This window comes from Stegostoma tigrinum, chromosome 40, assembly GCF_030684315.1.
Source record: "Stegostoma tigrinum isolate sSteTig4 chromosome 40, sSteTig4.hap1, whole genome shotgun sequence".
NCBI lineage: Eukaryota > Metazoa > Chordata > Chondrichthyes > Orectolobiformes > Stegostomatidae > Stegostoma > Stegostoma tigrinum.
In genome coordinates, this window is record NC_081393.1 from 16,756,792 (window position 1) to 16,784,753 (window position 27,962).

General features: G+C 46.6%; 1 protein-coding gene across 1 annotated transcript; it reads right to left on the bottom strand.

The window, feature by feature from the left end:
• Positions 1–1,607: 1,607 nt before the first annotated feature.
• LOC125448083 (metal transporter CNNM4-like) lies at positions 1,608–26,882 on the bottom strand. Its single transcript, XM_048523088.2, has 8 exons — positions 25,451–26,882; positions 18,511–18,654; positions 17,764–17,901; positions 15,898–16,067; positions 14,121–14,217; positions 11,241–11,303; positions 7,999–8,159; positions 1,608–5,484 (listed from the first exon to the last, which is right to left on the bottom strand). The coding sequence occupies exons 1-8, from the start codon at positions 26,880–26,882 to the stop codon at positions 5,287–5,289; spliced, it is 2,403 nt and encodes an 800-aa protein (XP_048379045.1). The 3' UTR covers positions 1,608–5,286.
• Between the last annotated feature and the right edge of the window lie 1,080 nt (positions 26,883–27,962).

Sequence of the window (27,962 nt, forward strand, 5' to 3'; positions counted from 1 at the left end):
CCTTTTGAGAGGCATGCCTTCTTTCTTCTACCTCTTGGCTACTGTTTCCTATAATACAAACTTGATTGCAATTCAGAACTACTCTATTGGGTAGAACAAACCGGTGGATAGCTGGAGGGCTCAAGGTGCTATAGAGATGCAAGCTCTCATTTCCCATGAACTTGGTAGTATACAGCACAGATTTTCTTTATGAATGCTAGTTATTGGGGGAGGGTAAAGTGGCTTGAATTCAGTGTTGTAACAGGGCACTGTGAAACAAAATTTGGTGCTAAGCCACGCAGCACATTAGGACAGGTCTTTAAAGATGGTCAACAAGAGAAGAAAGAGGTGCGATGGCCAGAGGGATTTCCAGAGCCGAGGGCCTGGGAACGGCTGAAGGCACGGCTGCCAACATTGGCACAGGTTAAATGAGGAAAGCTGAAAACGGATAAAGGGAACACAGACGGAGTGCTAAATGAGGGAGATTTACTCCACAAAGACATTTGAAAATAAGAACGAGAACTTTAAAAATCAAGACATTGGTTGACGAGCACAGGTCAGGTCAGGTCAGGTCAGGTCAGTGAGCACTTTGTAGTGAATTTTGCCAGTCTTGCCATTTAGCAGGAACCTAACTCTACTCTCCAAACAACACTGGGTACAATTCTCAGATTTAAAAAGCTCTTTGAATCCCTTGCATTGGGCCATGTCCTTAGTAATAATCACTATTCATACTCAGTTTGGTTCTCTAAATACACATGCACCTTTTTGGAACAGGCTCTTTTGAAGTTACTTGCAAAGTTCAAGGTAAAGCTTAACTTGTAAGTCAAGATAAATGCAGACTTGGTGCTGAACCCTATGCTTCCCCCACTGTATAATCCCCTACCATGGTACTTGGAAAACAATGCATCATGTTGCAGCAAATCCACAGGGAATCTGTAACCAGGGCTCCCTCACATCCAATCACATCAGAAACAGAGCACTCTACATTTGGCTCACAACTTGTGTTTCAACAGCTTAAGGACAGGCTCCAGCACACCTTCAGTCAGAAGGGAAACAGCAAGAAAGATCTAGTAACACATGAAAAGAAGAATTTATCTCCTTAGCCTCCTCCCTCCAGTTCTATTTAATTAACACAGAGGCAAAAAGCAAGCCTGAAATGTGCCTCAATCTGGAACGACAAGTAAGGCATTCTGAAGATTCCTAATTGATAACTTATCCACCGTGCATCCCAGTTGGGCCAACATTTGTTACCCCTTGTTAATTTCCCTCAAACTCATGCTACTGGGCCATTTCAGAGAGCGGGTAAGAGTCAACCACATTGCTGCCAGATTGATTAAAGGTGACAGATTTCCACCCCTAAAATGGCACTGATGAACCAGATGGTGATTTCCAGAAATTGATGAGGGTGCCTCACTGAGACCAACTTTCAATTTCAGCTTTATTAATTGAAACTTATTGCCACCAGTTCAATAGGCAAACAATCTGAAGGTCTAATAACCTGGATCAAACTCTATGGAGTACTGCCCATCCATCAGTAAGGGAACAGGGTTTCAAAACAACAGCCTCCATTATTAAAAATTTTTTTAAACAATTGAGACATTTAAAAAAATAGAAAAACGAGATTAAAACTATTTCTTTAATACAGAAATATAGAATACGTTCCCTCAAAATCCAAAGAAATCGCATTACACATGGTGACCACATGCACCACGACGATAAGGAAACTGGATTGACTCTCCTGCTTACAAAGAATATCCATTTAACAGGTCTTTTGACACATCTGTTTTTAAAGTAGTGAGAGGGAGGAGGAAATAAAACAAACCTGCTGGTCACTGATACAAAATTTAGTTTACATTGGCAAAAGTCAGCAATGAACCAGTCATGGAGAGAGACACGTTCGGCATTTAATAACCTTATTTAAAACATCAGAAAGTGCACGACTCGAACAGGGAATTGGTTCGAAAACGCTCAGGAGACACACAGACATTAAAAGTTTTCAAGTGTTTGGTTCAAAAAGACATTAGACAGAATACTAATCCAAACAGGTCATGGGAAAAAAAAATCAAATATACAAACAACATCTTATTGCCAAATAAATATAGTCTACAGCGGAGTGTCACCCATCAGATTTCTTAATTCAAATGACCCCTGAACATGCAGAATTAGAGGAACATTACCCACAATCATGGAAGACGGCCTGGGAAGACTGCAGTATTTTGGAGCTATAATTATTGCTGGTATTCAGCACCAAGTGGTAAAATAATAAAACATTATTTAATCACACATCCCCTCCTGGACTTTCTTTTAAAAAAAATCTGCCTATTTCTGTAGAAGCTGTCAAGAGGCAGAGGATGCAAGCCCCGTCCTTGCTCCCCCATTTTCCCCCTCAACGCAAATGACTGTTTAAGATTGATTCTTACTGCCAACCTCCAAAATACGTTTTCATATACAGATTTATATTTGAAAAGGATTGTAAAAAAGTACATTCTGAAAAATGGATTGCCATTTCAGTGTGTGCTTTATTTTAAAAGATTTAAATATCCTGCACTCCCCCAGGGAAGAACAAATTGTAAAGCTGTTTAATACCAACAGGATGTTAAACAATACATGGAGGGAAACTCCTTGCAAAGACTGTTGACTCTACAAGAGAAGATAATAATGGAAATGACTATACAAGTGATCACACGCCATGAGGTCAACTCTATGTAGCTTTTTGGTGGAAATAATCTTTGTTATTGTGTCAGCCCTCTAAATCGCCTGTTTGACTACTCTGGGCACCTCAGATCTCAGTCCCATCCTCTCAGTTTGTACACAAGCCCTTCTCAGCAGGGCTGGCCTGACAGGCTCCAACTGTTGGACTCTCTGTACAGCAATTAGAGTTTGATTAAACAAATTGCTGCAGATTCACAGGCGGTGCAGCAGCATCTGTGGAGAGAGAAAAATGAAGTTAACACTTCAAGTCTAGTGACCTTTCTTGTATTCCACAGAAGGGACACTGGGCATGAAATGGTAACTCTGCTTCAGGTGCTGCCAGACCTGCTGAGTTTCTCAGCAATCTCCTCAGTTTGGGAGCAGGGTTGCAAAAGAGGCAGCGGATTTACAATCTGAGGCAAACTGGGAGTCTCCGAAGAAAAGCAATTTGAAAGTCAAGCCGGTCACCATTTTAAAAAAGGTAGAGGGACTTGTTTAATTCACAGGGAAGACTCTGGGCAAACCAACTTCTAAAGCAGACAGCACCTTGAACAGCATATTGCAAACGAACTGTATACAATAAAAAAGTCTCAAGAAAATGGGATCCATCAGAAAGGCTGCCCAGAGTGCAATTAGAAGGCAAGCGTCAATAATAAAATAATAAATAAACCAGAGTAAGATATCACATTACAAATTAATCAGAATAAACAGATAAGCTTTTCTGTTAGCCCCAGTCACGAATGATAGCACACAGGTGTGGCCTGGCAGTGTGGAGGTGACCCCCCAGTTTGTTCCTTCAGTCAATCTCAGAGATCTAGAAATAAATTGTTATTAAAAAAAGAATCAGCTGGTGCCAGCCAATGGAGTTGGTGCGGATTGTTACAACTTCTAGACTGTCCACTTGATAACCTCCCATCCCTGGCCCAGCAAGATTCACCGACGAGTGGATTTCCTTCACAATGTACGTTTGGAAGAATTACTTATCAGCAGCTCTGACCAACACACAAACAGGGACATGCACTTTGGAAACTGATCTGAACCATGCTGCAAGGTTGGAGTAACTTAAAAACAAAACCCTCCCACAATAAAAAAAACAGGACAAGTTTGATCTGTGGACCAGACAACACTTCCTTCAGTTGAAAACTGAGAACAAAAGGCTACGAGTTCAAATGAAGGTTTTGTATTCAAAGTGCTGACTTGTCTCTCCCTGCAGCAGATGCATCTTGTTGACTCTCAGCACTTTCTGCTGGACTGGCCCAAAAAGGAATTTCTGGATATTGTATGATTTGTACAGCAGTGTACGTGCACAAGTGACCTGGCCTTGGGTGACAACACAAGGGCTTACGATTAATGTGATTGACAGCTATGTACCTGAAGCATAGTTATGCATGGCTGAGGATATCAGGAATGGATCCCCGCTCAGAATACACATTGTCAATACTTAAAACTGCGAATGTCCTAATTTACATAAACCCCAGTTCCAAGAATTGAATTGGATCAGACATTCAGTGAACACAAGACTCATCGCTCTAGAATATTTCATGCGTCCCAACTTCATGCCCCACTCTACAAGTCCCAATGGACGTGGCAATGAACTGAAACTTTCTCTAGTTTCTAGATAACAATACTTTCAACTATTGAGATGCCGTTTGCTCAGCTATGCCACTTTAGATCAAAGTAGATCAGGGTCACAAAAGACCCGATCACAGGACAAAAGTCCGCAGAGAACCTGAACTAACGCAGCTTCTTTTGGCAATTCTCCATCTTCTGGTTAAACGCTGACAGACAAGCAGAGAACTAACAAGAGATCAGTGTCAACTGAGGGCTACGTTCACCAGGTCCCACCTACCGGCTATTCAGGGTTTAACCACACTAAAGGAAAGACATTGGCAGATCTGAAACACGGAATCACTTCAGGACAAAATTAAACTGGTTAAAAATAACCACTTCCCAAACACTGCTACTGGCCCCCAAATAGTAGAGCTGCTACGGGTCGTTACAGCCCATCATGTAAAGTGAAGTGACTTATCTGTGCATTGTAATAGCAGCAAAAATTTCTTCTGCCACCTATCAATGGTCAAAATGTACAAAGGAACGAAGGCTGAAGGTTAGTTTGGGACTGAGGTGGGGAAACACCACAGTCTGGAGAAGGAGGCGCTGGGGAGTGAGTATTTAGTGTACACCAACCCAGGGTGACAGCTGCAACGCTACCCAGCAACGCACAGCCAAAACCCATTTGAAGCTGTCCAAGATAGTTGGCAACCAGCCAAAGACGTGTGGTCCTGCCTTTATTCGACATTGGAAGGTTCACTTGCCAGGACGAGAAGAGACGGCTGTTGAAGATTCCACCCTGGGGTTGGGGGGTGTTATCAGCAGTCTCATCTTTTTGTCCTCATGCTGACTCCGGCTTGCATGGCTGTAGCAAATCAGTCGTTCACTAGACAGGCCCGAGTTGTCTTGTGTCGTATTGTTCCTCTTTCATCCCCATGTGTGTACACACACACACACACACACACACACACACACTATAAAAAGATTGCACTGTGATTGTTTGCAGGAACTGTTTTAAATGCCCCAAGAGCAGAGTCTTGACCCTCCAGGCATCTTGGCATAGGGTCATATACTGTTTTCCAAAGTGTGGTTCAAATTACGGTTCAAAGAGTTCTGCTCGTTCAGAAGGTCCGTGGTTTCGTCTGCTATAGTCTCAGGTTTCTCCAGTTTGATGTCGACTTTTGTGTGGGGATTGTCCGGGGACTGTGGAGTGCTGTCGATCTTTGACGCCAGTAACCCATTCTGGTACTGCTGCCGTGTCACCTGATCATTTCAACAAAGAATGAATTAACTTCTGCCATTCACACAATAACTAAATTGGCAGAGCACAAATAATCATGCCAGAGTGTTGGCATGAGGCATACACGCTGTGGTGACCAGACTGGTAATCCAGAAGCTCAGGATAATGCTCTGGAAATACGGGTTCAAATCCCATTACAGGAGCTGTGGGATAAGGGGAGAAATTTGAATTCCAATCAATAAAATAAAAACTGCAATTTAAGGTCTTTATGATGAGGAAGTCTGCCATTCATACCTGCTCTGGCCTACATGTGACTCCAGACACACAGCAATGTGGTTGACTCTCTCAGCCAAACAGTAACTAGGGTTTGGCAAAGAGCTGTGGTACCCACCTCCAGAACCAGAAATCAATGCCACGATCAGCATACCAATACCACGTGCTGAGGGTCAGAGCGCCTGCATGCACACCCAGCCGAGAAAGAATGTTGCCTGCACCTCATGAAACAATAAAGCAAAAGCTGAATTTGTGCCATTGTGACACAAGCTTACTGGCCTGAAGCACTGATAATGGGAACTGCAGATGCTGGAGAATCCAAGATAATAAAACGTGAGGCTGGATGAACACAGCAGGCCCAGCAGCATCTCAGGAGCAGAAGGGTCTAGGCCCGAAACGTCAGCTTTTGTGCTCCTGAGATGCTGCTGGGCCTGTTGTGTTCATCCAGCCTCTCATTTTATTATCTTGGCCTGAAGCACTCACTGTTTTTACTTCTCTCCAAAGAGGGTGCCAGACCTGTTACCAGTTTTCTGCAATATCAGGTGGCGTTTTTTTTAATGACTGCATACTTCAGGACCATGCCCAGCTTATAAGTAAGTCCTCTGCAGTCAATGAAACTATATTCTCAGTCAGTCCATACAAAAGCTAATGATCACAGCAGTAATTCCACCCAAACACCTTGTGGGGGAGCTGCTGAGCTTCAAGACCATTGACTACACAGCAATGCCATGGGCTGGTTTTGAGTAGTATTGCAGCCCCAATCCTCAACCGTTGAGAAGCAGGATTCTCTGGCCTGGCCAACGTTTAATGCTGATTTATCCTGGAGAAGGTGGTGGACCCATGTCTTGAATGATGTTAGGGAGGGAGTTCCAGGATTTTCACCCTGTACCACTGAGGGAACAATGATATATTTCCAAGTCAGGATGGTGTGGGGCTTCAAAGGGTGGTGGTGGTCCCATTTAGTTTCTACCCTTGGCCTCCTAGCTGGTAATGGTCATGGGTTTGGAAGGCACTGTCCAAGACGACTGTGTGAATTTCTGCAGTGCATCTTGTACCTGGTACACCCTACTGCTGAAGGCCGGTGGTGGAGGGAGTTAATGTTTGTGGGTGTGGTACCAAACGGGCTGCTGTGTCCTGGATGGTGTCAAGCTTCTGGAGTGTCCCCCTTCAGGGCAAGTGGGGAGTATTTCATCACACCCCTGACTTGTGCCTCATCGGTGGTTGGGCAGGATGCAGTGAATCAGCAAGCAAGTTACTTGCTGCAGAATTCTCAGATGCAAACCTACCGCTGTTTGGTCCAGTTCAGTCCCTGGTCTATTGACAGAGAGACAGCCATCATTCAATATAAAGCGGCAATGGTTAGATTCATTCTTGTCGGATAATGATCACCTGACAACTGCAGAGTGCAAATACTGGCTGCCTCTTACTAAACCAAACTTTAATATTATCCAGGTTTAGTTGTGCATGGGCAGACAGTGCTTTGAAGGGAATAACACTGAACACTGTGCAGTCCGACTTTGGAACTGCACAGAAAGGCAGGAAGTGCAAGTGGCCCCCTCTACACTGCAATCGTTCGATGGTTCAAAGTGCTAATTTCAGTGGAGCTCTCCCAAGCCTTGGGCTGTGTCTGTGTGAAGAGGGTTGTCACCAAAAGAAATGGGGTACAGGAGAAAGGGTTCTGATTATCCACAAAGTATAATCTGAATTAACCCACATTAAATTATTTTATATTCATAGTGCCAACACTGCATGGGTCTATTTAAAGGGCAAAGAAAAACAGGAGTAAAACCAGACTTCAAATACAAGTTCTGGGTACCACACTGTGAATGATATAAAGACTTGGAGAAGGGGAGATGGGGAGTTCCAGACAACATGAGAGACCAGGGATCTCACTTGCATGCCCAGATGAGACAATTTGTGATCGTTCTCTCGAGAATGGAAATGGCTAAAGGCAAATTTGTGACAAATACTCAAAATAAGACCATTGATCGCATTGATGCAGTTAGAGAGAAATTGTTGACATTGGCAGCAGGATCAGTCACTTGTGAGTAAACAAAATAATAATAATAATCTGGTAGCAGGGTCAGATTCTAACAGTAACTTGAAAAACAGGGTTGGATAAGTACCTGACGGGGGAAATGTGCAGGATCATCAGAAACAGCAAGTAGTATGGGTCAAAGTGGTTCACCCTATCAGAAGAGCAGGCACAGGCTTGAGGGACGAAATAGCTCCCTTTGATGCTGCCCAACCCAGCGGCCGCTTACCTTGACGTACTGCAGGTCAGTCAGCGCCCTCACAGAGAAATCCGGAACATAGTGCGTCAAGGGGGGGGGTGAGACGACGGACAGCGCAGATTCCGAGCGTTCTGTGTAGCTCAGTGAGACAGAGCGACTCAGCTCACTGGTGCGAGAGGACGGTCGGGTTTCTGAGGAGAAACAGAGGGCCCAAAAGAATCAGTGTCTGAAATAAGTAGCGCAACTCTGGACAGGTCTGCACGGCACGAGGCAGCTCAGCAGAACAGTCAGTTTGGGTGACCAGATCTTGCTCTAGAATGACAGACACACACAGGAAACAAATCTTTCACCACATGCAGTGCAGATGAACAGTAATCAGTGAAAAGCATGCCCAAAGATGTTGCAGATTATGCCTCAATGTTATTAGTGCTAGCACTCTTTAGACATCATCCAACACTGGCTTCCTCTGCCCTACATCCTCATTCAGCATGTGTCCTTACAGTTGTGTCTCCCTAGAACATTAAACTCCTGAGCAGTCTTGGCTCTTCCCACCCTCAGTGTGCTCTAGCACATTAGCTTAATCACTGGTCAGAATTTCTCCTGTTTTTGCTCTCTTTAATTTTGATGGTCTTTTGCACAACAAAACCCTTGCGATGAAGGACTATAGAGAAATCACCATGCAGTTACAAAACAAGCTGGAATTTGTTTCAAACAGTGAAGTCTGTTCTAAACGATGCAGTGTGGCAAATGTCTGCAACTCCCTGCAGAGAACAAACAGCAAAGCAATTGTTGCAGGTGCAAACGGAGGTGAATTGGAAACCACCTTTTATTAGGTACCACAACCACAGAACGGCTACTTTCCAATAACAAGATGCTAAATCCTAAACAATTTCAGCCAAGATTTCATTTTTCCAAAACCCAGGCTATTTGGAGATTGAATCTTGGGAAATAATGACCTTTTTTCATTGCTGTTCTTTTAGCTAACAGACTAAGAAAGGGTTTGGAGGCTCCAAGAAATTGTAAGAGGTGCAAGTTTTATAGTTTGACAAGAATCAGCTTCCCAAGGCATGAATACACAGTAGGATGGACATGGCGAGCAATGCTCATTTGAGGCGGAGAGCGCGAAGTGTTGGTAAATTAGATTGCCAGTAAGGAATTCATTCTAAATTGAAGAGTGAGAGACATGTTGCAAAAACTGAGCATCTTGTGCTCATCAAGTCAAATGCAAGAATGCCAAAATTTCAAACAACAACCCTGGTTGACCAAGGCATTGCCATGGGTAAAGCATTGGGTAGTTCTAGAATAGACACCCCATGCCAAGGAATTAACAAAAAAGGAACAAAGTTTGAACACGTTCCTTTGTTTACCAAGAAAAGGTCCCTAAACCTGAACTAATGTCACTACTAACTGGCAAAAATGCTACAATCTCAACTGATTATCTCAACTTGGGAGTTATCAACATACTAAGATGTTCATGCAAATGCTGCCCATCGCTGCTATTTGCAGTCTGGCATTCTTGTATTTGTCCTATGAGTACTCGATTCAAATTCCAGTTTGTTTGAGGTGTTCATCTTCATTGCACTACAGTTCCTCAAGATTGATATCCAGCTGCGCATGCATGTATCTTAAAAGAAATGGTGAAGACATTGTTCCCATTGTTACACCATTCTCATGGTTCTGTGATTGCTGCTGATCCCTGTAAGCTGCACAATGACCGTTACTTTCCACAACGCCTCATTTTTCCAACCACAACCATTGATCATCACTACCTCAAGACTTGACATGGAGGTTTTTGCCAAATTCAGAACCTCCCTTACCCCAGAATACAGGCAGGAAGGGCCCGATCCTTCACACCAGGAGAGATGTGAGCAGTACCGGATCCCACACTTTAGGAAAGACTTGAAGGGATCACAGTGTAGCTTCATCAGCATCATATCTGGGCAGCAAACATTAAGTAAGAGATTATACAAACTGACACTGTACTCTCACGAAATTTTCATCAAATTGTCTAAATTCAAGTTAAAGAGAACAGCTAATGAGAAACTATTTCTGCTGGTTGAGGAGTAAGTGTAGGGGCACACTTAAAGTCAGACTTTTCAGTGGTGAAATCAGGTAACATTCTTTCAGGCAGCAGAGGAACAGGAAAACCAGTGTTTCAGGTCAGGACCTTTTGTCAGAACCAGAGTCCGGATGAAGGGTCCCAGCCCAAAACTGCACCTTTCCCGCTCCCCTGATGTTGCCCGACTTGCTGTGTTCCTCCAGCTCCACACTGTTTACTCTGCCTCCAGCACCTGCTGTCCTTGGTATCTCCAACATTCCTTCACACAGTGGATGCTAAAAGTTTTGAATTCCTCAAACAGGAATTAGATTAGTTGTTAAATTTAAAACTCAAAATTGATACTTTTTGTTAACAAAATCTGAAGGTTACAGACAGGTATACATATGCAGTTAGTATTTTTAAGTGGGGAGGGATTGAGTTCAAGATGCCCTTCTTGGTGAAAGGGTTTCTGCTCTTCCAGTACTGAATCCAGACAACTTAGAGACAGGTCATGGGAGGCAACAGGGAAGTCAAGCTGCGTACGACCATGCGGACACTGTCTGTTAACAGTGGCATTGTCGTGCAGGGGCATCAGGTAGTTCAGAAATAGAAGGCTACATTCTCAGGAGCCACCCACCAGGTAACTATGCAGGAGCAGGAAGTGACACCACTGCAGATGATACTGCAGCTACAACTGAACAGCAAAGAATGAAACCAGGTAAGCACACTGTCACAGAGCTGGGTGACCACAGAGAGGTGCCCAAGGAGGACAGCGCGGTCAATGGAATCAAACGCTGCACACGAATCGAGAAGGACAAGGAGAGAAGAGCTTAACCATGGCCGAGGGCACACGGTCACAGGAATAGATTTGGGAATCAATAATGATCCAGGAATGTGGGAGAGGAAATGAAAATTGTTGGTGTGTTATTCTTTGACAAGAACAGATCAACTGCGGTTTTTGTTTAGATGAGAAAGGTGATGACAGATTTGATTAAGGGGCACAAAATATCATTTGGGCTCAGGGCGGGGGAAGAAGTTAGGTTACAGACCCAAAGATTTAAATCACCAGGAGGGCAAGGCACAAAGATAAAGTCACGGCCTGTGATGATCCCCCAAGTTCTAGGGGATCTGAAAGGAAGCAGTATGGGCCTACCCTCATGATCCCACATTCTCCAGGCAGAAGGGTAACAGAGGAGGTTCGAGCTAAAAACGAGGAAAGCCATGCAAGATTTACCTTGGAACCAAGAAAATAGGGAAGGCCGTTTGAGGCTGCAAGTACGGAGCCTGGAGGTGGGAACTGGGAAATGACGAGGGAGGGGAGAAAGCAAGAGACAGCGCGAGCGAGGGGGGGGGGGAGCGAAAAGGCGAGAGGGGGAAAAAAGAAGAGCGGGGGGAGAGAGAGAAAAGAAGCCGGGGGGGGGGTAGGAGAAAGAGTAAAGAAGCCGGGGGGGGGGGTAGGAGAAAGAGTAAAGAAGCCGGGGGGGGGGGGTAGGAGAAAGAGTAAAGAAGCCGGGGGGGGGGGGGGGGGGGGGGGGGAGAGAAAAGAAGCCGGGGGGGGGGGGGGGGGGGGGAGAAAAGAAGCCGGGGGGGGGGGGGGGGGGGGGGGGGGAGAGAAAAGAAGCCGGGGGGGGGGGGAGAGAGAAAAGAAGCCGGGGGGGGGGAAGAAAAGAAGCCGGGGGGGAGAAAAGAAGCCGGGGGGGGGGGGGGGGGGGGGAGGAAAGAGAGAAAAGAAGCCGGGGGGGGGGGGGGGAGGGGGAGAAAAGAAGCCGGGGGGGGGGGGGGGGGGGGGGAGGAAAGAGAGAAAAGAAGCCGGGGGGGGGGGGGGGGGGGAGAGAGAGAAAGATAGATTAAACTGAACAAAACCTGAGGGAAACATTCACTTTACTGGTGGTCAGCAAGGAAAGGATCAAAAGGCAGACAGACACTTGGACAAACCTCTCGATATTTCAAGTGTCCCCCAGTATTTCACCACGTATAAACTACTTGTTGAGGCATATTACTGCATGAATCGTGGCAGACAATTTGTGCTCAGCAGGCTCCCATAAACAGCCATGTAACAGCAGCCAGATCATTGAATCCCTACTGTCTGGAAGCAGGCCATTCAACCCATCAAGCCACACTGACCTGCCAAACACCATCCCACCACTGACACCCTGGAACCTATTTCCCAAGGCTAATCCACCTAGACTGCATATCCTGGACACTACAAAGCAATTAGCTATGGCCAATCCACCTGACCTGCACATCTTTGGACTGTGGCAGCAAACCATAGCAAGCAGAAGAAATTCATGCAGACACTGGGAGAACTTACAAACTCCACAGTCGCCCAAGGGTAAAATCAAGCCCGGATCCCTGGCGTTGTGACGGCAGCAGTGCTAACCACTGAGCGATCGTGCTGCTCTAAGCCTGATAACCAGATCTTTATTCCCCAGTCCTATGTTATGTTGGAAAAAAGGATAAATATTGGACAGGACATTGGGGTGAACTCCCCTGTCCTTCAAAACCTGGATAAAATTACACAGTCAGATTCAGCTGGAGTACTGCACCCAATACTGGGCACCACTTTCAGCAGGAATGTGAAGGCATCAGATGAGAATGGCTCCAAGGATGAGGAACTTCAGTTACATTGGCAAGACAGGAGAAGTTCAGACTGCTGTCCTTGGAGAAGGAGATGTCAAGACTAAATCTGAAAGGTTTTCAAAAATCAAGGGCCATCTGGACAAAACAGCCATGATTTATTACCCAGTCCTAAGCTCCCGAGAAAGCGCCAGTGAGCCTTCTTCTTGAACCGCTGCAGTCCGTGTGCTGTAGGGGCACCCACACGGAGCCATTAGGGAGGGAGTTCCAGGATTTTGACCCAGCGACACAGAAGGAACAGCCCATATATTTCAGAGTTGGGTTGGTGAGTTGTTTGGAGGGGGGCTTGCAGGGGATGATGTTCGTACGTATCTGCAGCCTTTGTCCTTCTAGATGGAAGTGGGTCGTGGGTTTGGAAGGTGCTAAGGAGCCTTGGTCTGTTGCTGCAGTGCATCTTGTAGACAGTACTCACTGCTACTACCGAGCATCGGTGGAGGGGGGAGATGTGGTGCCAATCAAGTGGGCTGTTGTTGGAGCTGCCTCCATCTGGGGCAAGTGGGGATTATCCTATCGCACTCCTGACTGGTGTTTACTCGATGGTGGGACAGGCTTTGGGGAGCCAGGAGGGGAGTTACTCACTGCAGGATTCCCAGCCTCCGATTTGCTCTTGTAACTGCAATGTTTGTATGAAGAGTTCAGTTCATTTTCTGGTCAAATGGAAGACCCCAGGATTTTGACATCTGGAATTCAGCGATAGTCATGCCATTGACTATCAAGGGGTGATAGTTCAATTCTCTTGCTGGATGGTCACTGCCTGACACTTGGGGCAGCTAGAAAAATTCATTTTACATTCCAGTCCAAACCTGAACGACAAGGTGAATCGCTCACGCGGACAGTCAGCGCTAGACACAAACAGACCAAATAGCCGTCTCCTGTGCTGTACTGAACTGAATCATTCCATGATCCCTTCGATGTGTCAGCCTCCATTCTGTGCTCAGGTTACTGCAATGGGATTTAACAGCACAAGCTTTTGACTCAAGATTAACTACTCACTGAGCCATCTTGCAGGGCGAGAAACCAGATAGAAAGCCTTCACTCCTAAAATGACAGTGGAAACCAGGAATTCCCAATCTGCAAAGTCAAGGCTGAGGGAATGGTGGGGTCACTTAAATTTTCATTACTCAACAGCGTGAAGGATAACCAAACCAAAAATGACTAGATGAAGTTATAACAAATCAGCCACGATTTCTTCAAATGGTCAAAAAGCTAAGAGGTTCCCCACTTGCAAATTGCTAACATCTCGTAGACAGAAAGCAAATAACACTTCAAGTACAGACAACTCTTCAGAGTCATCTTGAGTCAAAACATCAGTTTTCTTTCTCTCCATTGATGCTAGCTGACCCACTGTCACAGCCAGCAATGGTTTGTTTTCAGTGCATATTTCAGCATCTACTGTCATTTGCTTTAACATCTCATTTCTGGGTTGAGAGTTTTTATCTTCTGTAAACTTATGGTAAAAAGAGAGAAATGTTCTTACCCAAAGTGGGACTGGTGAGGGCCATGGTACCATAGTAGGAAAAGGGCCCTGTCTCAAACTTCATATCTTCTTTGCCAGCCTCTGCCTCCACTTTACCCTGAGGTATAACAACATTTACTTCAAAAGGACATAGACCAGAAGCCACAGACTTAAGCAGTGCACCATTAGAAACACCGCATGCAGTAATCTTGACACCTTTCTCAGAGCTCTTACTCTCCCTGCGCCTCCCTTGCCACCCCCTACTTCCCTAATCAGCATTGACAGACTTCCTGATATGAAGTTCCCTTCCTTAGTCAATTCTAGGAAGGTCAGAATACCATCATTAGAGAAGGGTTCAATCCTGGCCATGATACCCAAAATCAATCAGGATCTTTGCCTGACATAACCCAGGAAAAGTGCAATTAACACAATTCCCATCAGGTGCAGCACGGACAGGAAATGAGCCCAGGACCAGACACAGTGCTCTACCAATGGACAAGTCTTTTCCTGACTATCTTTGTCAGTATATTCTAAGGTGGACTGTGCAAGGAAACTGAGCGGGTTAATGCTGGGCCGTAGTATTGCAGAGGACAGTGTGCCAGAAATGGGAAAAGGGCAGTTTAAAAAGGACAAATTAAGCATTTCAGCAACTCCATCTGTATTGAGGCATGAAAAATAACATCCCATGCTACTTGACAGCAACACAGCGGACAAAAATCTGACACTGAGCCAAGCTAGCAGAGCTGAGGTCAGATGACTAAATAGTTGGTCACAGAATTAAGCTGAAAGGACCATTTTAAAGAAGGAAAGAACAATTGAGAGGTTTAAAGAGCTCACATTGGAGTGATTAAAAATCAGGGAAGATCAACTGGGGGGCAGGGTTACACCACAGATACCATGAAGGTTTGTGGGGCCAGAGATAGGGAAGGCGGCAGGATAGGCTGGAGCTATTTTCCCTGGAGCAGAGGCTGTAGGGTGACAAGTTAAGACAGGCATAGATGGGGTGATTAGTCAGTCAATGTCTTTCTTCCCAGGGTGGGGGAGCCCAAAACTAGAGGGCATAGCTTTAATGGTGAGAGGGGAATGATTTTAACGTTATCTGAAGGGGCAACATTTTCACACAGAGAGTGGTGCATGTATGGAATGGGCTGCCAGAGGCAGTGGTGGAAGTGGGTTCAATTACAACAACATTTAAGAGGAATCTGGATGGGTACATCATTAGGAAGGATTGAGGGGGTAGGGGTCAAATGGGACTCAGTCAGATTGGGCTGACTGGTCAGTGTGGACGAGGTGGGACTGAAGGGTCTGTTCCGGTGCTGAGAGAATTGTAAGCAGGATGACGACACTGGCCACTGCAGGTCAGTGAGCAAAGAGGGTGATGGGTTAGGGGGCGGGGCGCTGGTCTGGAGTGCATTGGAAACGTCACATCGGGAGGTAGCAAAACTACATGCAAGGCTTTCGGCAGATGACAAGCCAAGGCAGGCCGGAACAGGGCAAGCTAGAAGCAGCTGACAGAGCTGAAAGGGCTAGCAGGTTAACACAGGATCAAATGACATGCAGAGATCACAAGCAGTCCGATGCCGTCTCAGACACTGACTGTGACAGTCAATGGCACAGGAACAGAGTTGGAGTGAAGACCAAATGTTACACAAGCCATGGTGGCTTCAGTTTAATCTTTCCCACCCCAGGCACAGATCTAGTGGTGCAGCATCTGTCTGCAGCTCAGTTTCAGATTGCAAACCAAGAAGGAGTTTTCACGTGAGATGGCAAAGTGAACCAAGGTGGAGAAGCCGCTTACCTGTAAAATGAGGACAAAGTAATCGACTGCCTTGCCACGCACGTACAGATAGTGGTCAGCAGCCAGTTTGTTGCTCTCGTCAAACTTGATCTCATTGATGACGTCGGGATGTTTGAGGAGTCGCAGCAGAATCTTCTCAGAGATGTGGGCAGGGGCAAAGAGACTGACCTCTGCAAAGGAGAGTGGGAATGGTCAAACAAGCATCTCAGAAAACCACAACACTGTGCTCACTGTTTAACTTGCAAGTCCTATCCACCCCACCACCCCGGTGCTCACTGACCTACACTGATTCCCAGTTAAGAAACAATTTGAAGTTCTCCACTCATTGACAAGCTCCAGATCACAGCAAACAACACTTGTGCAAAACCTCGTTTTATGTATTCTGCCTCACTCTCCAATAGCCCCACCTCCTCAATCCTCACGTCACCCACCTCCTCACTCAAGTCTATGTTGCAATAGCTCCTAAGGGTTAGTTTGAGAAATGACAGGATTGCTTCAGCTTTTGTGTGGTGTGATTGGGCTCAACCACATCTCCTACAGCCCGTGCTCATAGTGGGGGCAATCACAGGGTTCCCATGGCACCCTCACCCTCAAAGGGTCAAAGCACGTGGATCATCTGCGCCCAAAGGAATGGTGGCCAGTGAGGGACATGGAGCCAGAGGTCTCAATGACAGACCCTCATGCCAAGCTAACCAGCCTGCTGTCTCAAACCAAATGCAAAACAAAAAGGGGAGGAAATTCAGAAAAAAATGGCTGATCTATGTATTTTGCCCAAATCGTTGCCAAGTCATTGGAATAACAAACAGGTTCCTGTTCCAGCAACCGCACCGTGTTTTTCCCACAGTCCGAGACAGACAAGATGGGTAATTGCCTGGATCCCTGTAATTATGTCATGACTTGCGGGTGACTGTGTTCTCTGAGCTCATCTGTCTACACAGCTCAGTGAACACAAAGTGCTTTTACAATCTTAATATTTGAAACTCACTCAATCGTGACCAAACATACACGTGGTGACAAGGTTCAATCACCCCTGCACTTACTGAACTATATTGCCTGTTAGTCCAACAATCCCTCAGAAGTTAAAATTCTCACGGGGTTCAAATCCCTCCCGTAGTGTCACCCCACCCAAAACCTCCATCAGCCAGACAATCCTGCAAGATATCTACAACTCTGTCCACTTAAACATCCCTGGTTTTAAACTGGCACATTATTGGCAGGCCGGCTTTCAGCAGCTTGGGCCCCTAATTCCCTCCCTTAACCTCCGTCAAGAATCTTAAAATGTCTATCTTGAAGACGTATTACATGGTTCAGTCTCAAATCTTGTTTAATCAACCACGATGGTCGTGCCTTGGTGCATTTCACCACGGTAAAAAAAGAGGAGAGGTTTATTTTAAGTTCTGCGGATACTATGGGGGCACATCCAGAGGCAGTCCCTTATTGAGAGACACACACCATCACGGTCTCAGCCAAATGATCAAATCTCACTTCAAATACCTCATTCCAGTTTTCTAATTATAACTTTAGATGGAATTATCAGAATGCTGAGGCCCTGTGTATCCATGGCATCTCAGTAAAGTTAATTCCATTCCTCTGGTCAATTATTTTTGATCCTCAAGCACAATTGCATTCCCACTTCATAAAAAACATCAAAATTTACTCCCATCATGCTTTCAGTCAGAGGCCAACAAATGTGTAAAGCAGCTTTTCAGCTCCTCCTCCTGTGCTTTTACACAGCAGGCTCGCAGCCCCTGGACAGGCTGGAGGTTCAAAATACAGACCAGGGACGAGCGAGTGTGTACTCCACCTTTCAGGTCCTGAAGCCGAGGAGCAGCAAACTGCCGCAGGGGTCCGAAAGCAGCCACTTACCTGTCGACAGGAAGCGGTGGGCAGCCAGCAGCAGCTGCGGGGACACCTTGACTTTCACCTCATGGACAGTGGGTTTGAAAACAGAGAAGTCCCGTTTCTTGCTGTTGTGGACAACCTTCTGCTTGGATCGATTGTCGGCTGGAAAAGGTAAAAGGCGACAGGAGGGCAGCTTATAAGCTGGATCAAAAATCAACAACCCCCACAAAAGATTCTCCTCACCCCTCAACTCAATCCCACTGCCAATACAAAAAAGCTCTGGTTCAGACACATGGAGCAACACACTCCCATCTGGCCAGCCACTCCTATGAGAACGGATATTTTGGTCTTGGAAAAAGCAGACTGCAGGTTCACCAGGATGCTAACAGGACTGGATTCAGACAACTGGCTGTCTTCCCTGTGGTAATAAAAGATTAAGAGGTGATCTAATTGTTGTGGTTAAGATAAAGAAAGGGTTTCCTAAGGTAAACAGAAATCATTTCTTCTAGTGTGGGGCATTCGAGAAAACGGAAATCAAAACGTTTACAGAGGGTAGTGGAAATTGGAGCTCGCCACACTCCCACAAAGTTGTCAATGCTGAGAGTCATTGAGATTGACACATGGTTTGACACTGCTATCATGGGCAGAGAACCATGGTAGTTCAGAGTTAAGACACAGATCAGTCTGGTTGACCAACAGAACTGGCTTGAAGGGAGAAACAGCTTCTGCTTGCCCCATGTTCTAATCTTCACATGCACAAAATCAACTCACTGAATATGTCCGATTCGTCAAGAATTTCTGATTTGATGATTTCTTCAATAACATCTTCCAGGGTGACCAGGCCCAGCACCTCGTAGAAAGGATCTCCCTCACCTTCACTGTTCACCTTCTGTACAATTGCCAGGTGTGATTTACCTATTAGCAGTGGAAATGAGAGAGGAATGTAAAACAAACTGCACTAACACTCAAAATTCTCACTGCCATCGGAGCGGAGGGGAAAAAGGAACTGAAACTTCGTTTTTACCCAGTACTTGTGCAACAGAGTAAACCTTCCTCTGCACTATCCACCAACACTCCTAGGAAAGGGATAGCCCAGATGAGATTCAGTGAAGCTCCCACTATAATGTCTGTAGGCTCTATCATTACCCCAAAGTCATACAATATGGGTGCATGCCTGTACCTTCTAAAAGCTGTCTGATTAGCCCCACTTCCAAGCATTCCTCAGCACCTGACAATTTTTTAAAACACTTTTACTTTCATTGCCCCTTCAGAGAGTACACGTTAGATCATAACTTGAGATAAATATGATCACCAGCTCAATTTCTGCCCCTGACCCAGATTGCTAACTATCTTCCTAGCAGAAACAATTTCTCTCTATTTGCTCCAAACTCCCTAAAGGCTTGGAGCAACTCCACTAAATCTAATTCCTCACTTCATTCCTGGGGAAAAAAGCTCAGTTTGTGCAGCCACTAATCTGTCAGCTTTATGGTCAACATAAGCCCAATCTACTCCTGGCTATGACACGATTGCTATTCTTTAATGATTACGGTCTCATGTTTACCCACGAGGATGGCTTCACTCTCACAGAACTCTTAAAAAGGCTGAATTACATACTGCCAGATTAACCCACACTGATTCATAATAAGAGGACAAGAGCTGCCACGGGGAGCAGGGGCGGTCAGTTTAATGAATGATCTCATAGACCGGTACGATGTGCAAGCTAAAAAAAAAGTAGTTTGTAACTTCGTTGCAAGGCAGTTTGATACAGAACCTCACTAATTCACCTAATTCCCCACTTAAATCACAGTGTTTGCTGACATCAAAAGACCAGATGCTCTACTGTGCAGGAAAACAGGGTCCCTCATGACAGGGTCTCTGCTACATTTCCTGATCAGCTCATTCCTACATCTCCTCCTATCTCATACACACACACCCCCACCCCAATACAGTACAATTAGTGACTGCCACTCAGCCCATCAGCTGGAACCCAACAGCAGGCATCAAGCAGAGGAGCTCCACGTTCCCCATTTTTCGTCACTCATCATTTGACTGGCAGAAGTTGTGCCCAGTAGATCGGACAACAGTGAGAACCTCCAATCACCAAGTGCTCAGATCCCTCTACAGCCAGTTTCAAAACTGGCCGATTCTGCGCTCAAGCAATCCCAATTATAACCACCTCACCGAGGATTTTTTGTCCAACTGCCAGATCCCAAACACTGGAATTCCCTTCCGATACTTCTGTCTTCTCCTCCTCCATCAAGACACTCCTTAAAACTTAGCTTTCTGCCAAAATGTTTCCGTACCTCCATTTGTGGTTTCAGCAAGGGGAGCGCCATGGAACTACTTGTTTCTCCAAAACATTAAAATCCACTACTCAAGAGATGTGAAACCTCTCACCCTTCTGATTCTGGTCTACACAAAGCTGCAGTCCAACTCCCCAGAACTAAACGATTAGAGTTCTCCCCAACACAAATGACAGTTCATTCACATGGCCCTCCCAGTGACACAACCAGGGGCCAAAGATTCTCCACATAAAACGCCTTCAAGTGCTGAACAATTACATCGCCAATAACTCGAAATAACGTCCAAACAAGCCAACCAATGCCAATGGGGCAAAGCAGCAATCCGCATTCCGTGTCACGGTACACCTTGGAATGTTTAAATACCTGAGCCACAGCTTAACAGCACAGAGAAAAAGCCTTGTTGTGGTTATATGTCGATCGAGTTGACCAACTGTCGAGGCTCACCCCTCAGCCTTGAAACACCAGACCCACAAAAGCCACATTCTACCCCCCCAACTCTTGCAGAAACTGGACTCCAGTCCCAGGGAATAGGGCAGTGCTCTTCTGAAGCTTGCATATGCGTGCTTATTCAGGCATAGTGCCAAGACTCTCACTAATATATAGCTGGATTGTATCAAAGACTCAGATCCTAAGTACCAATTAGCACAATCCTGTGCTGATCTATACCTCACTGTTGTCTGCAAACCTGTCCAACGATTGCAAACGAACAGTTTGGTTCCCCCACTGTCTCATGTTGGGGGCCTATTTTTCCTCATGGGAAGCATGTCTGAAGGGAGCAATCTTCTCGAATCATCTCCACCCTGTATTATTCACAACACATGCTGAGAAAGTTATTTATTTTAAAACCCTTCTCTCCCACTGGGCAGTCGCTCATTCAGATCACAGACAACCATTCACCTCAGGCATCCAAATCCAGCCTTCTCTAGAAGTGTCTGATAGGGACCGTGTGTAGAGAAATCTCTTTGCAATTTGAAGTGCACAGAATTGGCTTTACCTTCTGTTTAAAAACAGTCAAGAAAACCAAACTCAGTATCTAGCCTCATGCTGTGTCTTTCCTGGGAGTGTCTGATGAGACAGCACAGATGAATCTTTTTAGTTTCATTTTAAATAGCAGACGGCTTAACTCTTTATTGAATACCAAGTTTTACATGACCTGGAATTATGAGATGGGGACCATGTCAAAAGACCTCTCTTTTCAGCTTTAAAGGGCACCAAGTGTTACTTTCTATCACGTCTGTGCTGTACCTGTACTGGGAACGTTTAACCCAGTTCGATAACACAGAACAGACACATTTTGTATCAAGTATAGGAAACATCCTGTAACAGAATAGACCGAATTCTCCCAGTGGCAACGCGTGATTTAAGACCAAGACATACACTAGTGTGACACAGAGATACATAGTCCCATCCTCCAGCTGGTCAATTCCAGCTTCAATTATCTGAAAGCAAACCCTTTAAAGGGGTTTCCTGGTGTATGTCACAAAGCGCAAAAGCACAAGTGCTGTACAGCAGATTAGTAGCAGCTCCTAGAGATTCTTTCCTCCCTCCCTGTTCACATTCACTCTTCATATTGAAGGCTCCTCTGGTCTGCAACATCCCAAGACCAAGTATTCTTCTCCAGATCCAAATCAGAAAAATAAGATAATTCAAAACCCTCTCTGCAGGATACAGTACCAGACTGAAAAACTCAAGGGAGTGCACACTGATCATTCAAATAAAAAAGGTGGTACCAAGACCCACCTGAGACAGGAGCAAGAACAGACCAGATTGACTGGATGCCATTACACAGATACCCATGGGCACAAAAATCACCAAAATTCTCTACCACAATGACTGCACTTCCAAGGTAATTCAGTGGTTTACAGTAGATTGAGATTGTGAAAGGTCATACAAATAAACTAGCATGCTTAACTGCCTCATAAGCACTCACATACGTGACCAAGGCTGGAGTAACCAGCAGTTACAGCTCAGTGACCTTGAAGCAACAAGCCTAAAGTGCTGCTCCAAGTTTGTTAAACTTCATTTATGGCCATTACATAATGCACGAGGGAGGAAAATAAATCCACACAAACCCAAACCACCTTAACATGCATGCTGCACGACCTTCAAAATGTGGCAAAGAAACAGATTTGATCAAGCGCCCCGAAAGGGAAAGGCACCAGGACATTTAGGGAGTGAATTCCAGAATGCCCCTTCATTCCGAGTCATGGTTGTCAACGGTGCAGCAATGAAAAGCAGAAGAGACTAGAGTTAAAGGAACATAAAGACTGTAAAGGGTGGCAGAAGGTATAGGATTAAGTGCTGACATCAAGACGGGATTTGAAATCAGGGACAAGACTGAAAAGAAGGGAAAAAAGGGACATTCACGAGCACCCAGAGACATGAGTCATGAAGGGCAAGTGACACCCAAGTACATTACTGAGAAAGTAAACAATCTAAATCCGTCCCTTACTCAGACACCAGTGCAACAAATGAATTGCAATTTGAGATGCAGCCAGAGTACGGCTAAGACATGGCCCAAATTTGAGCAGGAGTGTTTCAACAAGGAGATAGGGCAAAAACAAACAAAACAGTCTGACCCCTCGAGGGGCACAGGGCAACAGAAGACATTAGGACGTCTATTAACACTCGACCGCACTATTGGTTATACAAAAGCAACTCTGCAGGTGCCGACCAGCCAGGCAAGACACAGTAGCCTAAATTTTGTCCCACAAAACCATGGAATCTGCACTTTTGCACATCCTAACCTACAATACAGCCACCATTAGGAAAGCTCTGCTGTTTGCACCCTCACTCTCTGCACTTTGAGAATGCCCAGAGGTGGTGAAATGCAATGCCTTCTATCGTACCTCGCTAAGCAAGCTTCCAGCTTGAAGCATCAACACACTTTCATGACTAACTCAAAAACGATGTCACAAAACTTGCTGAGATGTTAAACAGGGTTGCTCGGCATTGTGAAGTGAAAACCATGAACCCAGCATGAGATGAGAAAAGCAGGGCGTGTACGAACAAGGTATGAACACAGAGGGTTCATAAAATCTCCTCAACAATCAGAGAGGATCATTGTTCAGAGAATTGCCTGACACAGAAATACTGAGCCGAGGACTCTACAGCATTTCACCTTTTTGAACATACAATTGAGGAGGAGTCAGGCCAGTCAGCCCTTCACATTCCTCAACCACTCAAAATCAAGGCACGCACATTAGTGATCCATCTACCTCAGCTTTACATATACACTACACTCTTGCCTACAATGCTGGCAGGAAATTAGATTAAACAAACTAATGACCCTGAAGAGAAAACATTCTCACCCCCTTCTTCAATGAGACCCCTTATTGAAAAACTATGCTACCCTTTTGAGGTAGAACCTCCACCTACAACCCCCACCCCAAAAATAGGGTAACTCAATGATCTGAACACAATCCCAAGTGGAAAGGCACTGAAAGCTGTCCAAAGAGCTAACTATAGTGAGAACCCAATAACAGACAATAGATTAAATTTAATCCTCCCCATCAAGCCCAAGATCAGGTTAAATGTTCATCCTGTAAACTGCCCTTTTCTACATATCAAAAACACATTCTCGGTCACTGAAGGTCAGAGGAGCTCCAACCTGATGCGTTTGCCATTTAATCACAAACCACAGTCCTGGTGCATAACCTATGTTTGGGCTGCTGCGTGCACGGTGGTAGTGATTGAACAGAAAATGTCTTGTCTTCAGAAAGTGAAGAGGAGCAGCTTGGGAAGAAGGGTGGAGAGAACAGAAGGACCACACGTGCACCAACTGCGTGCAAACAGACCATGCACACAGTACGTATACACACACACACACACACACACACAGGACTGGGAAAAGAAACGGAGAAGGGGAAACCCGAGATATCAGACAGCATTACCGAGCTGCACATCAATTACGCAGCTTTTTTAAAAAGTCTTCAATGGTTGAAGCTCATCTTTTCCACAATCTGACACAATTGTACTGTTTTGAGTTCTGTCGCAGCTGTTCTGATAACACCTGGACCAGCAGGTTGGAAACCATCGTCTTCCCCACTTCTCTCCCAAATCTGTGGCTTATCATCCTCCTTTGTTGTTCAGTAGCTGCTGATGACTAGTTTACATCAAAGCAAAGGGAAATTTATACATGAGTACAATTGCATACCTAGATTATCACAGCCACTCTAGAATCCAGGCCACAAACATGAGCCACACCATAACTCACACACACCACTCCATCACAAACCAGAGACACTGGTAACTGTAAACAAAGCTCCCTCTAAACTGCGTGTAACCCAAGCAGCAGTACTGCAAAGACTGAAGATTAACCAGGAGTATATGCAAACAGTCGAGGGTACAGGTAAAGGAAGCATTCCAAAAGACAAACCATCCACCCGAGTGAGTCAAGCGACAGTCCAGAGTGGTGGTCAGCGGTCTCGGAACAGGTTATAGAGTGAAAGCTCAATGCAGGGACTGCCAGTGCCAGCTAAGAGTGAGACAATAAAGAGGAAATGGCAGAGGATTGTCAACCTACCGAGCTAGGAGACAGCGGCTTTTGACACGCGAGTTTATGTCAAGGTCTTGGAAAGAATACAGTGGAGTATAATCGCAGAAGTAGCAGGGACAGGATGCGGGAGATTTGAATTACCCAGGAGATGCTGGGGCTATTCTCTGGCAATTACATGAGCTGAAGGAAACTGTGACGAAAAGTGAGCAAAATTAAACTGCTTGGCAGTAAAAGAGATCCGCTCCTGAAACTTTTGGTCTTGCAGTCATCAGCGCAATAAAACTGCACACGCACAGATTGTAAAACATTGCAATCGTTAGCTGTGTGGCTTTTCTGCATTCATCCTGACGATTCCAAGGGAAACAGCTCTGGCAACGGAGTCTCTTTTCACCAAGGTTCACGTTGGCTGCAAAGGGCTTGCCAGGGTAAAGGAAGAAAAATAATTTGCTGCAGCAAATTGGTAACCAGGGATCAGAAAATAAAAATACCTTGCAGTGACTAGACAATCAACGCAGTTAGGGGGAGAATTATTTTCCCTCCCGAAAGGCCAAACCACAGTCTGAGATTTAAGGGTTAGATTATCAGCTCTCAATTCCTCCTTTAAGGACTCAAGTGCTTTACTTAACGATTACTTCCCTCCTATGCTAAACCGTTCCTTGCTACCAAAACCCTTCATACCTCTAACTAATGGTGAGTCTTTAGATCAGTGCTCTTGGGCTAACTGCCTGCACAGCCAGTTATACCTCTGCTACAGGGCACAATGCGTGCCAGCAATAAGCACAGTCAGTCTACTCCTGTCAACAAACAGGGCACCAACAGGAGGAGAAAGGAAGGGATCAAGCTCTTACGGCTGCAGCCCCAACAACCCAAAAGGGGGCTCAGCTCAGAACGCCAGCCCCATGACACTCACCCTGCTTGAACTCCTCCAGCATCGTGTCCAGCCGGGTGTCGTAGAACACAAAGTGCAATGGGTGGCTGTAGAACTTGGTGATTGTCTTGAGGGGAACACAGTCATCAGGGTCAACAAAGGCCAGGTCCTTGACGTACAGGATGTCAACGATGTTCGACTTCTCCTGCTCGTAGACAGGGATCCGGGTGTAGCCTGTCTCCATGATCTCTGACATGGTGCTGAAGTCAAGGATGGCATCACTCGATACCATAAAGCAGTCGTGGATGGGTGTCATGATATCCTCCACCGTCTTGCTGCGCAGCTCCAGGGCACCCTGGATCATGTTGAGCTCATCGGCCTCGAGGCCATTGTACGGGCCCGTCACCTTGAGCATCTCCAGGATTTTCTCACGGCTGTAGACCTTACCGATCTCCTGGCCCAGCACACAGTCCAACATCTTGCTGATGGGGTAGGAGAGAGGGAAGGTCAGCACCATGAAGAACTTGGTCAGCAGCACCGTGTGGGCACCCACCGCCAGCCCATGCCGTGAGCACAGCGCCTGGGGCACAATCTCACCCAGGATGACGATGCCCACTGTGGAAGCCACTACAGTGACCCAGCCAGTGCCCAGCAGGCCGTCCAACAGCACAGTCAGGGTGGTGTTCACCAGGACGTTGCCCAGCAGCAGGGAGCACAGCAAGTAGTTGCCCTGGCGGCGGACGGGCTCGATGCAGCGGGCGTGCCGCCTCTCGGTCTCGGTGCCGCAGTTCTGCACGATCCGCAGCTCCATGGGGTCCAGGGCCATCAGGCCCAGGTTGAGGCCAGAGAACATGCCCGAGAGCACCAGCAGCAGCGCAGTGAGGATGATCTGCAGCCAGAAGGGAAGCAGCGGCGGCGTCTCCTCGTGCACCCTCAGGCGGCTGTCGGGCTCCGAGTGCAGCAGCCAGGCCGAGCTGGCCTCGTCCCCGGGAGGGCGGCTGCACAGGCCGAACAGCCGGCTCTTCTCCTGCTTGCGGAGGGGCTGCACCCGCACGGTGAGCAGGCCCGACGTCTCCCGCCTCTCCTCCACCCCGGGCTTCACCTCCAGGTCGCGGCTGCGGGAAGGGCAGGCCCGCCTCACGCTCCAGTTCGCCGAGCCCTCCTCGGGGCCCAGCTCGGCGAAGCCCACCCTCCTCCAGGTGCCGGCGTCGATGCCCCGGCCGAAGATCCGCAGCTTGACCGTCTGGCCCTCCAGGACCCGTAGCACCTCCCCGGCCCCCTCCACCGCCGCCGACCCCTCCTCCTCCTGGAGCGGCCGCTCTACTGCCACCAGCCGCAGCCCGTAAATACCGGTCTCCAGCCCCGTTTCGTTCAACGCCTCGGCCCTGCCCCAGGCGTGCAGCAGCGTCGCCAGAGCTGTCACAGCGGCCGCTAGGCTCCAACCACAGGTCCGCCGCCCCACCAACAGCGCCATCTTGACTGAAACTGTCCCTGCCCCGCCGCCGACCCTCACCTCGAGACACTGACGGACCCGCCCCGCCACTCACCACCTTGGCCAATCCTCCACCTCCTCCCGCCCTGCTCGCCAACTCCATTGGCTATAATGCGCGTCTGTCCGGGTTCCCGCTCCACAATTGGCTGGGACTCGACACTATTTCCTTTCGATTGGTCACGCAGCCACGCCCGACCTTTCAACGCCTCTGCGAATCGTGAGCCGTCTCCCGCCCGTAACCTACGTCCATTGGCCAGTATGCACATCAATCGATGGTTGCATGTTCCCATTGGTTGCTCGTTAACGGAACATCGCATTCGTATTGGTCATCTCTGTCACACGGCTTCGCCTCTCGACCGCCTCCCTCAATGCCTCACCAATCTAAACGTCGTCCAGCCCTGTAGTCCGTATGTTGTTGGCTGGGCCACCATAACTTCCTGCTTTTCCATTGGATAGACCACCAGTCACTCAGTCACGCCTTTCCGTCCTATTGGCTATGTGGACGCCAATCATTATATCCCTGTGTTCCGTTGAGCACCTTGCCACGCCCCGTCCTTACGCCCGGAATCTATTGGCTCGAATGGTATCAATCAAACGATAAAGGGGCGGAAACAAATTGCAGCAAAAACTTAACGAGACGTGAGCTCAGAACTCAAGAGAGTTCAGAACCACAGGGAGAAGTGGACAGAGACCATCAAAGAAAGCCCTGCCCAAATGGTTAAATATTTACACTCCCAGCCACCATTTGTTCTCCATTCCTAATTGACCTTGATTAGCCTGGGTCTCATGGTCATTTCAGAGAACAATTAAGAGTCAACCACATTAGTGTGCGTTTGAAGATACATGTAGACCAGACCAATACAATACAGAAGATTTCTTTGCTAGAAAGACCTTAATGAACCTATTTCTGAAGAAGGGTCTCGACCCGGAAAGTCACCTTTCCTGCTCCTGTGACGCTGATTGCCCTGTTGTGTTCATCCAGCTCTGCACCTTATTATCCCTTAATGAACCAGATAGGTTTTTTAAACCATTAGTTCCACCAGCATAGTGAAACTACTTTTC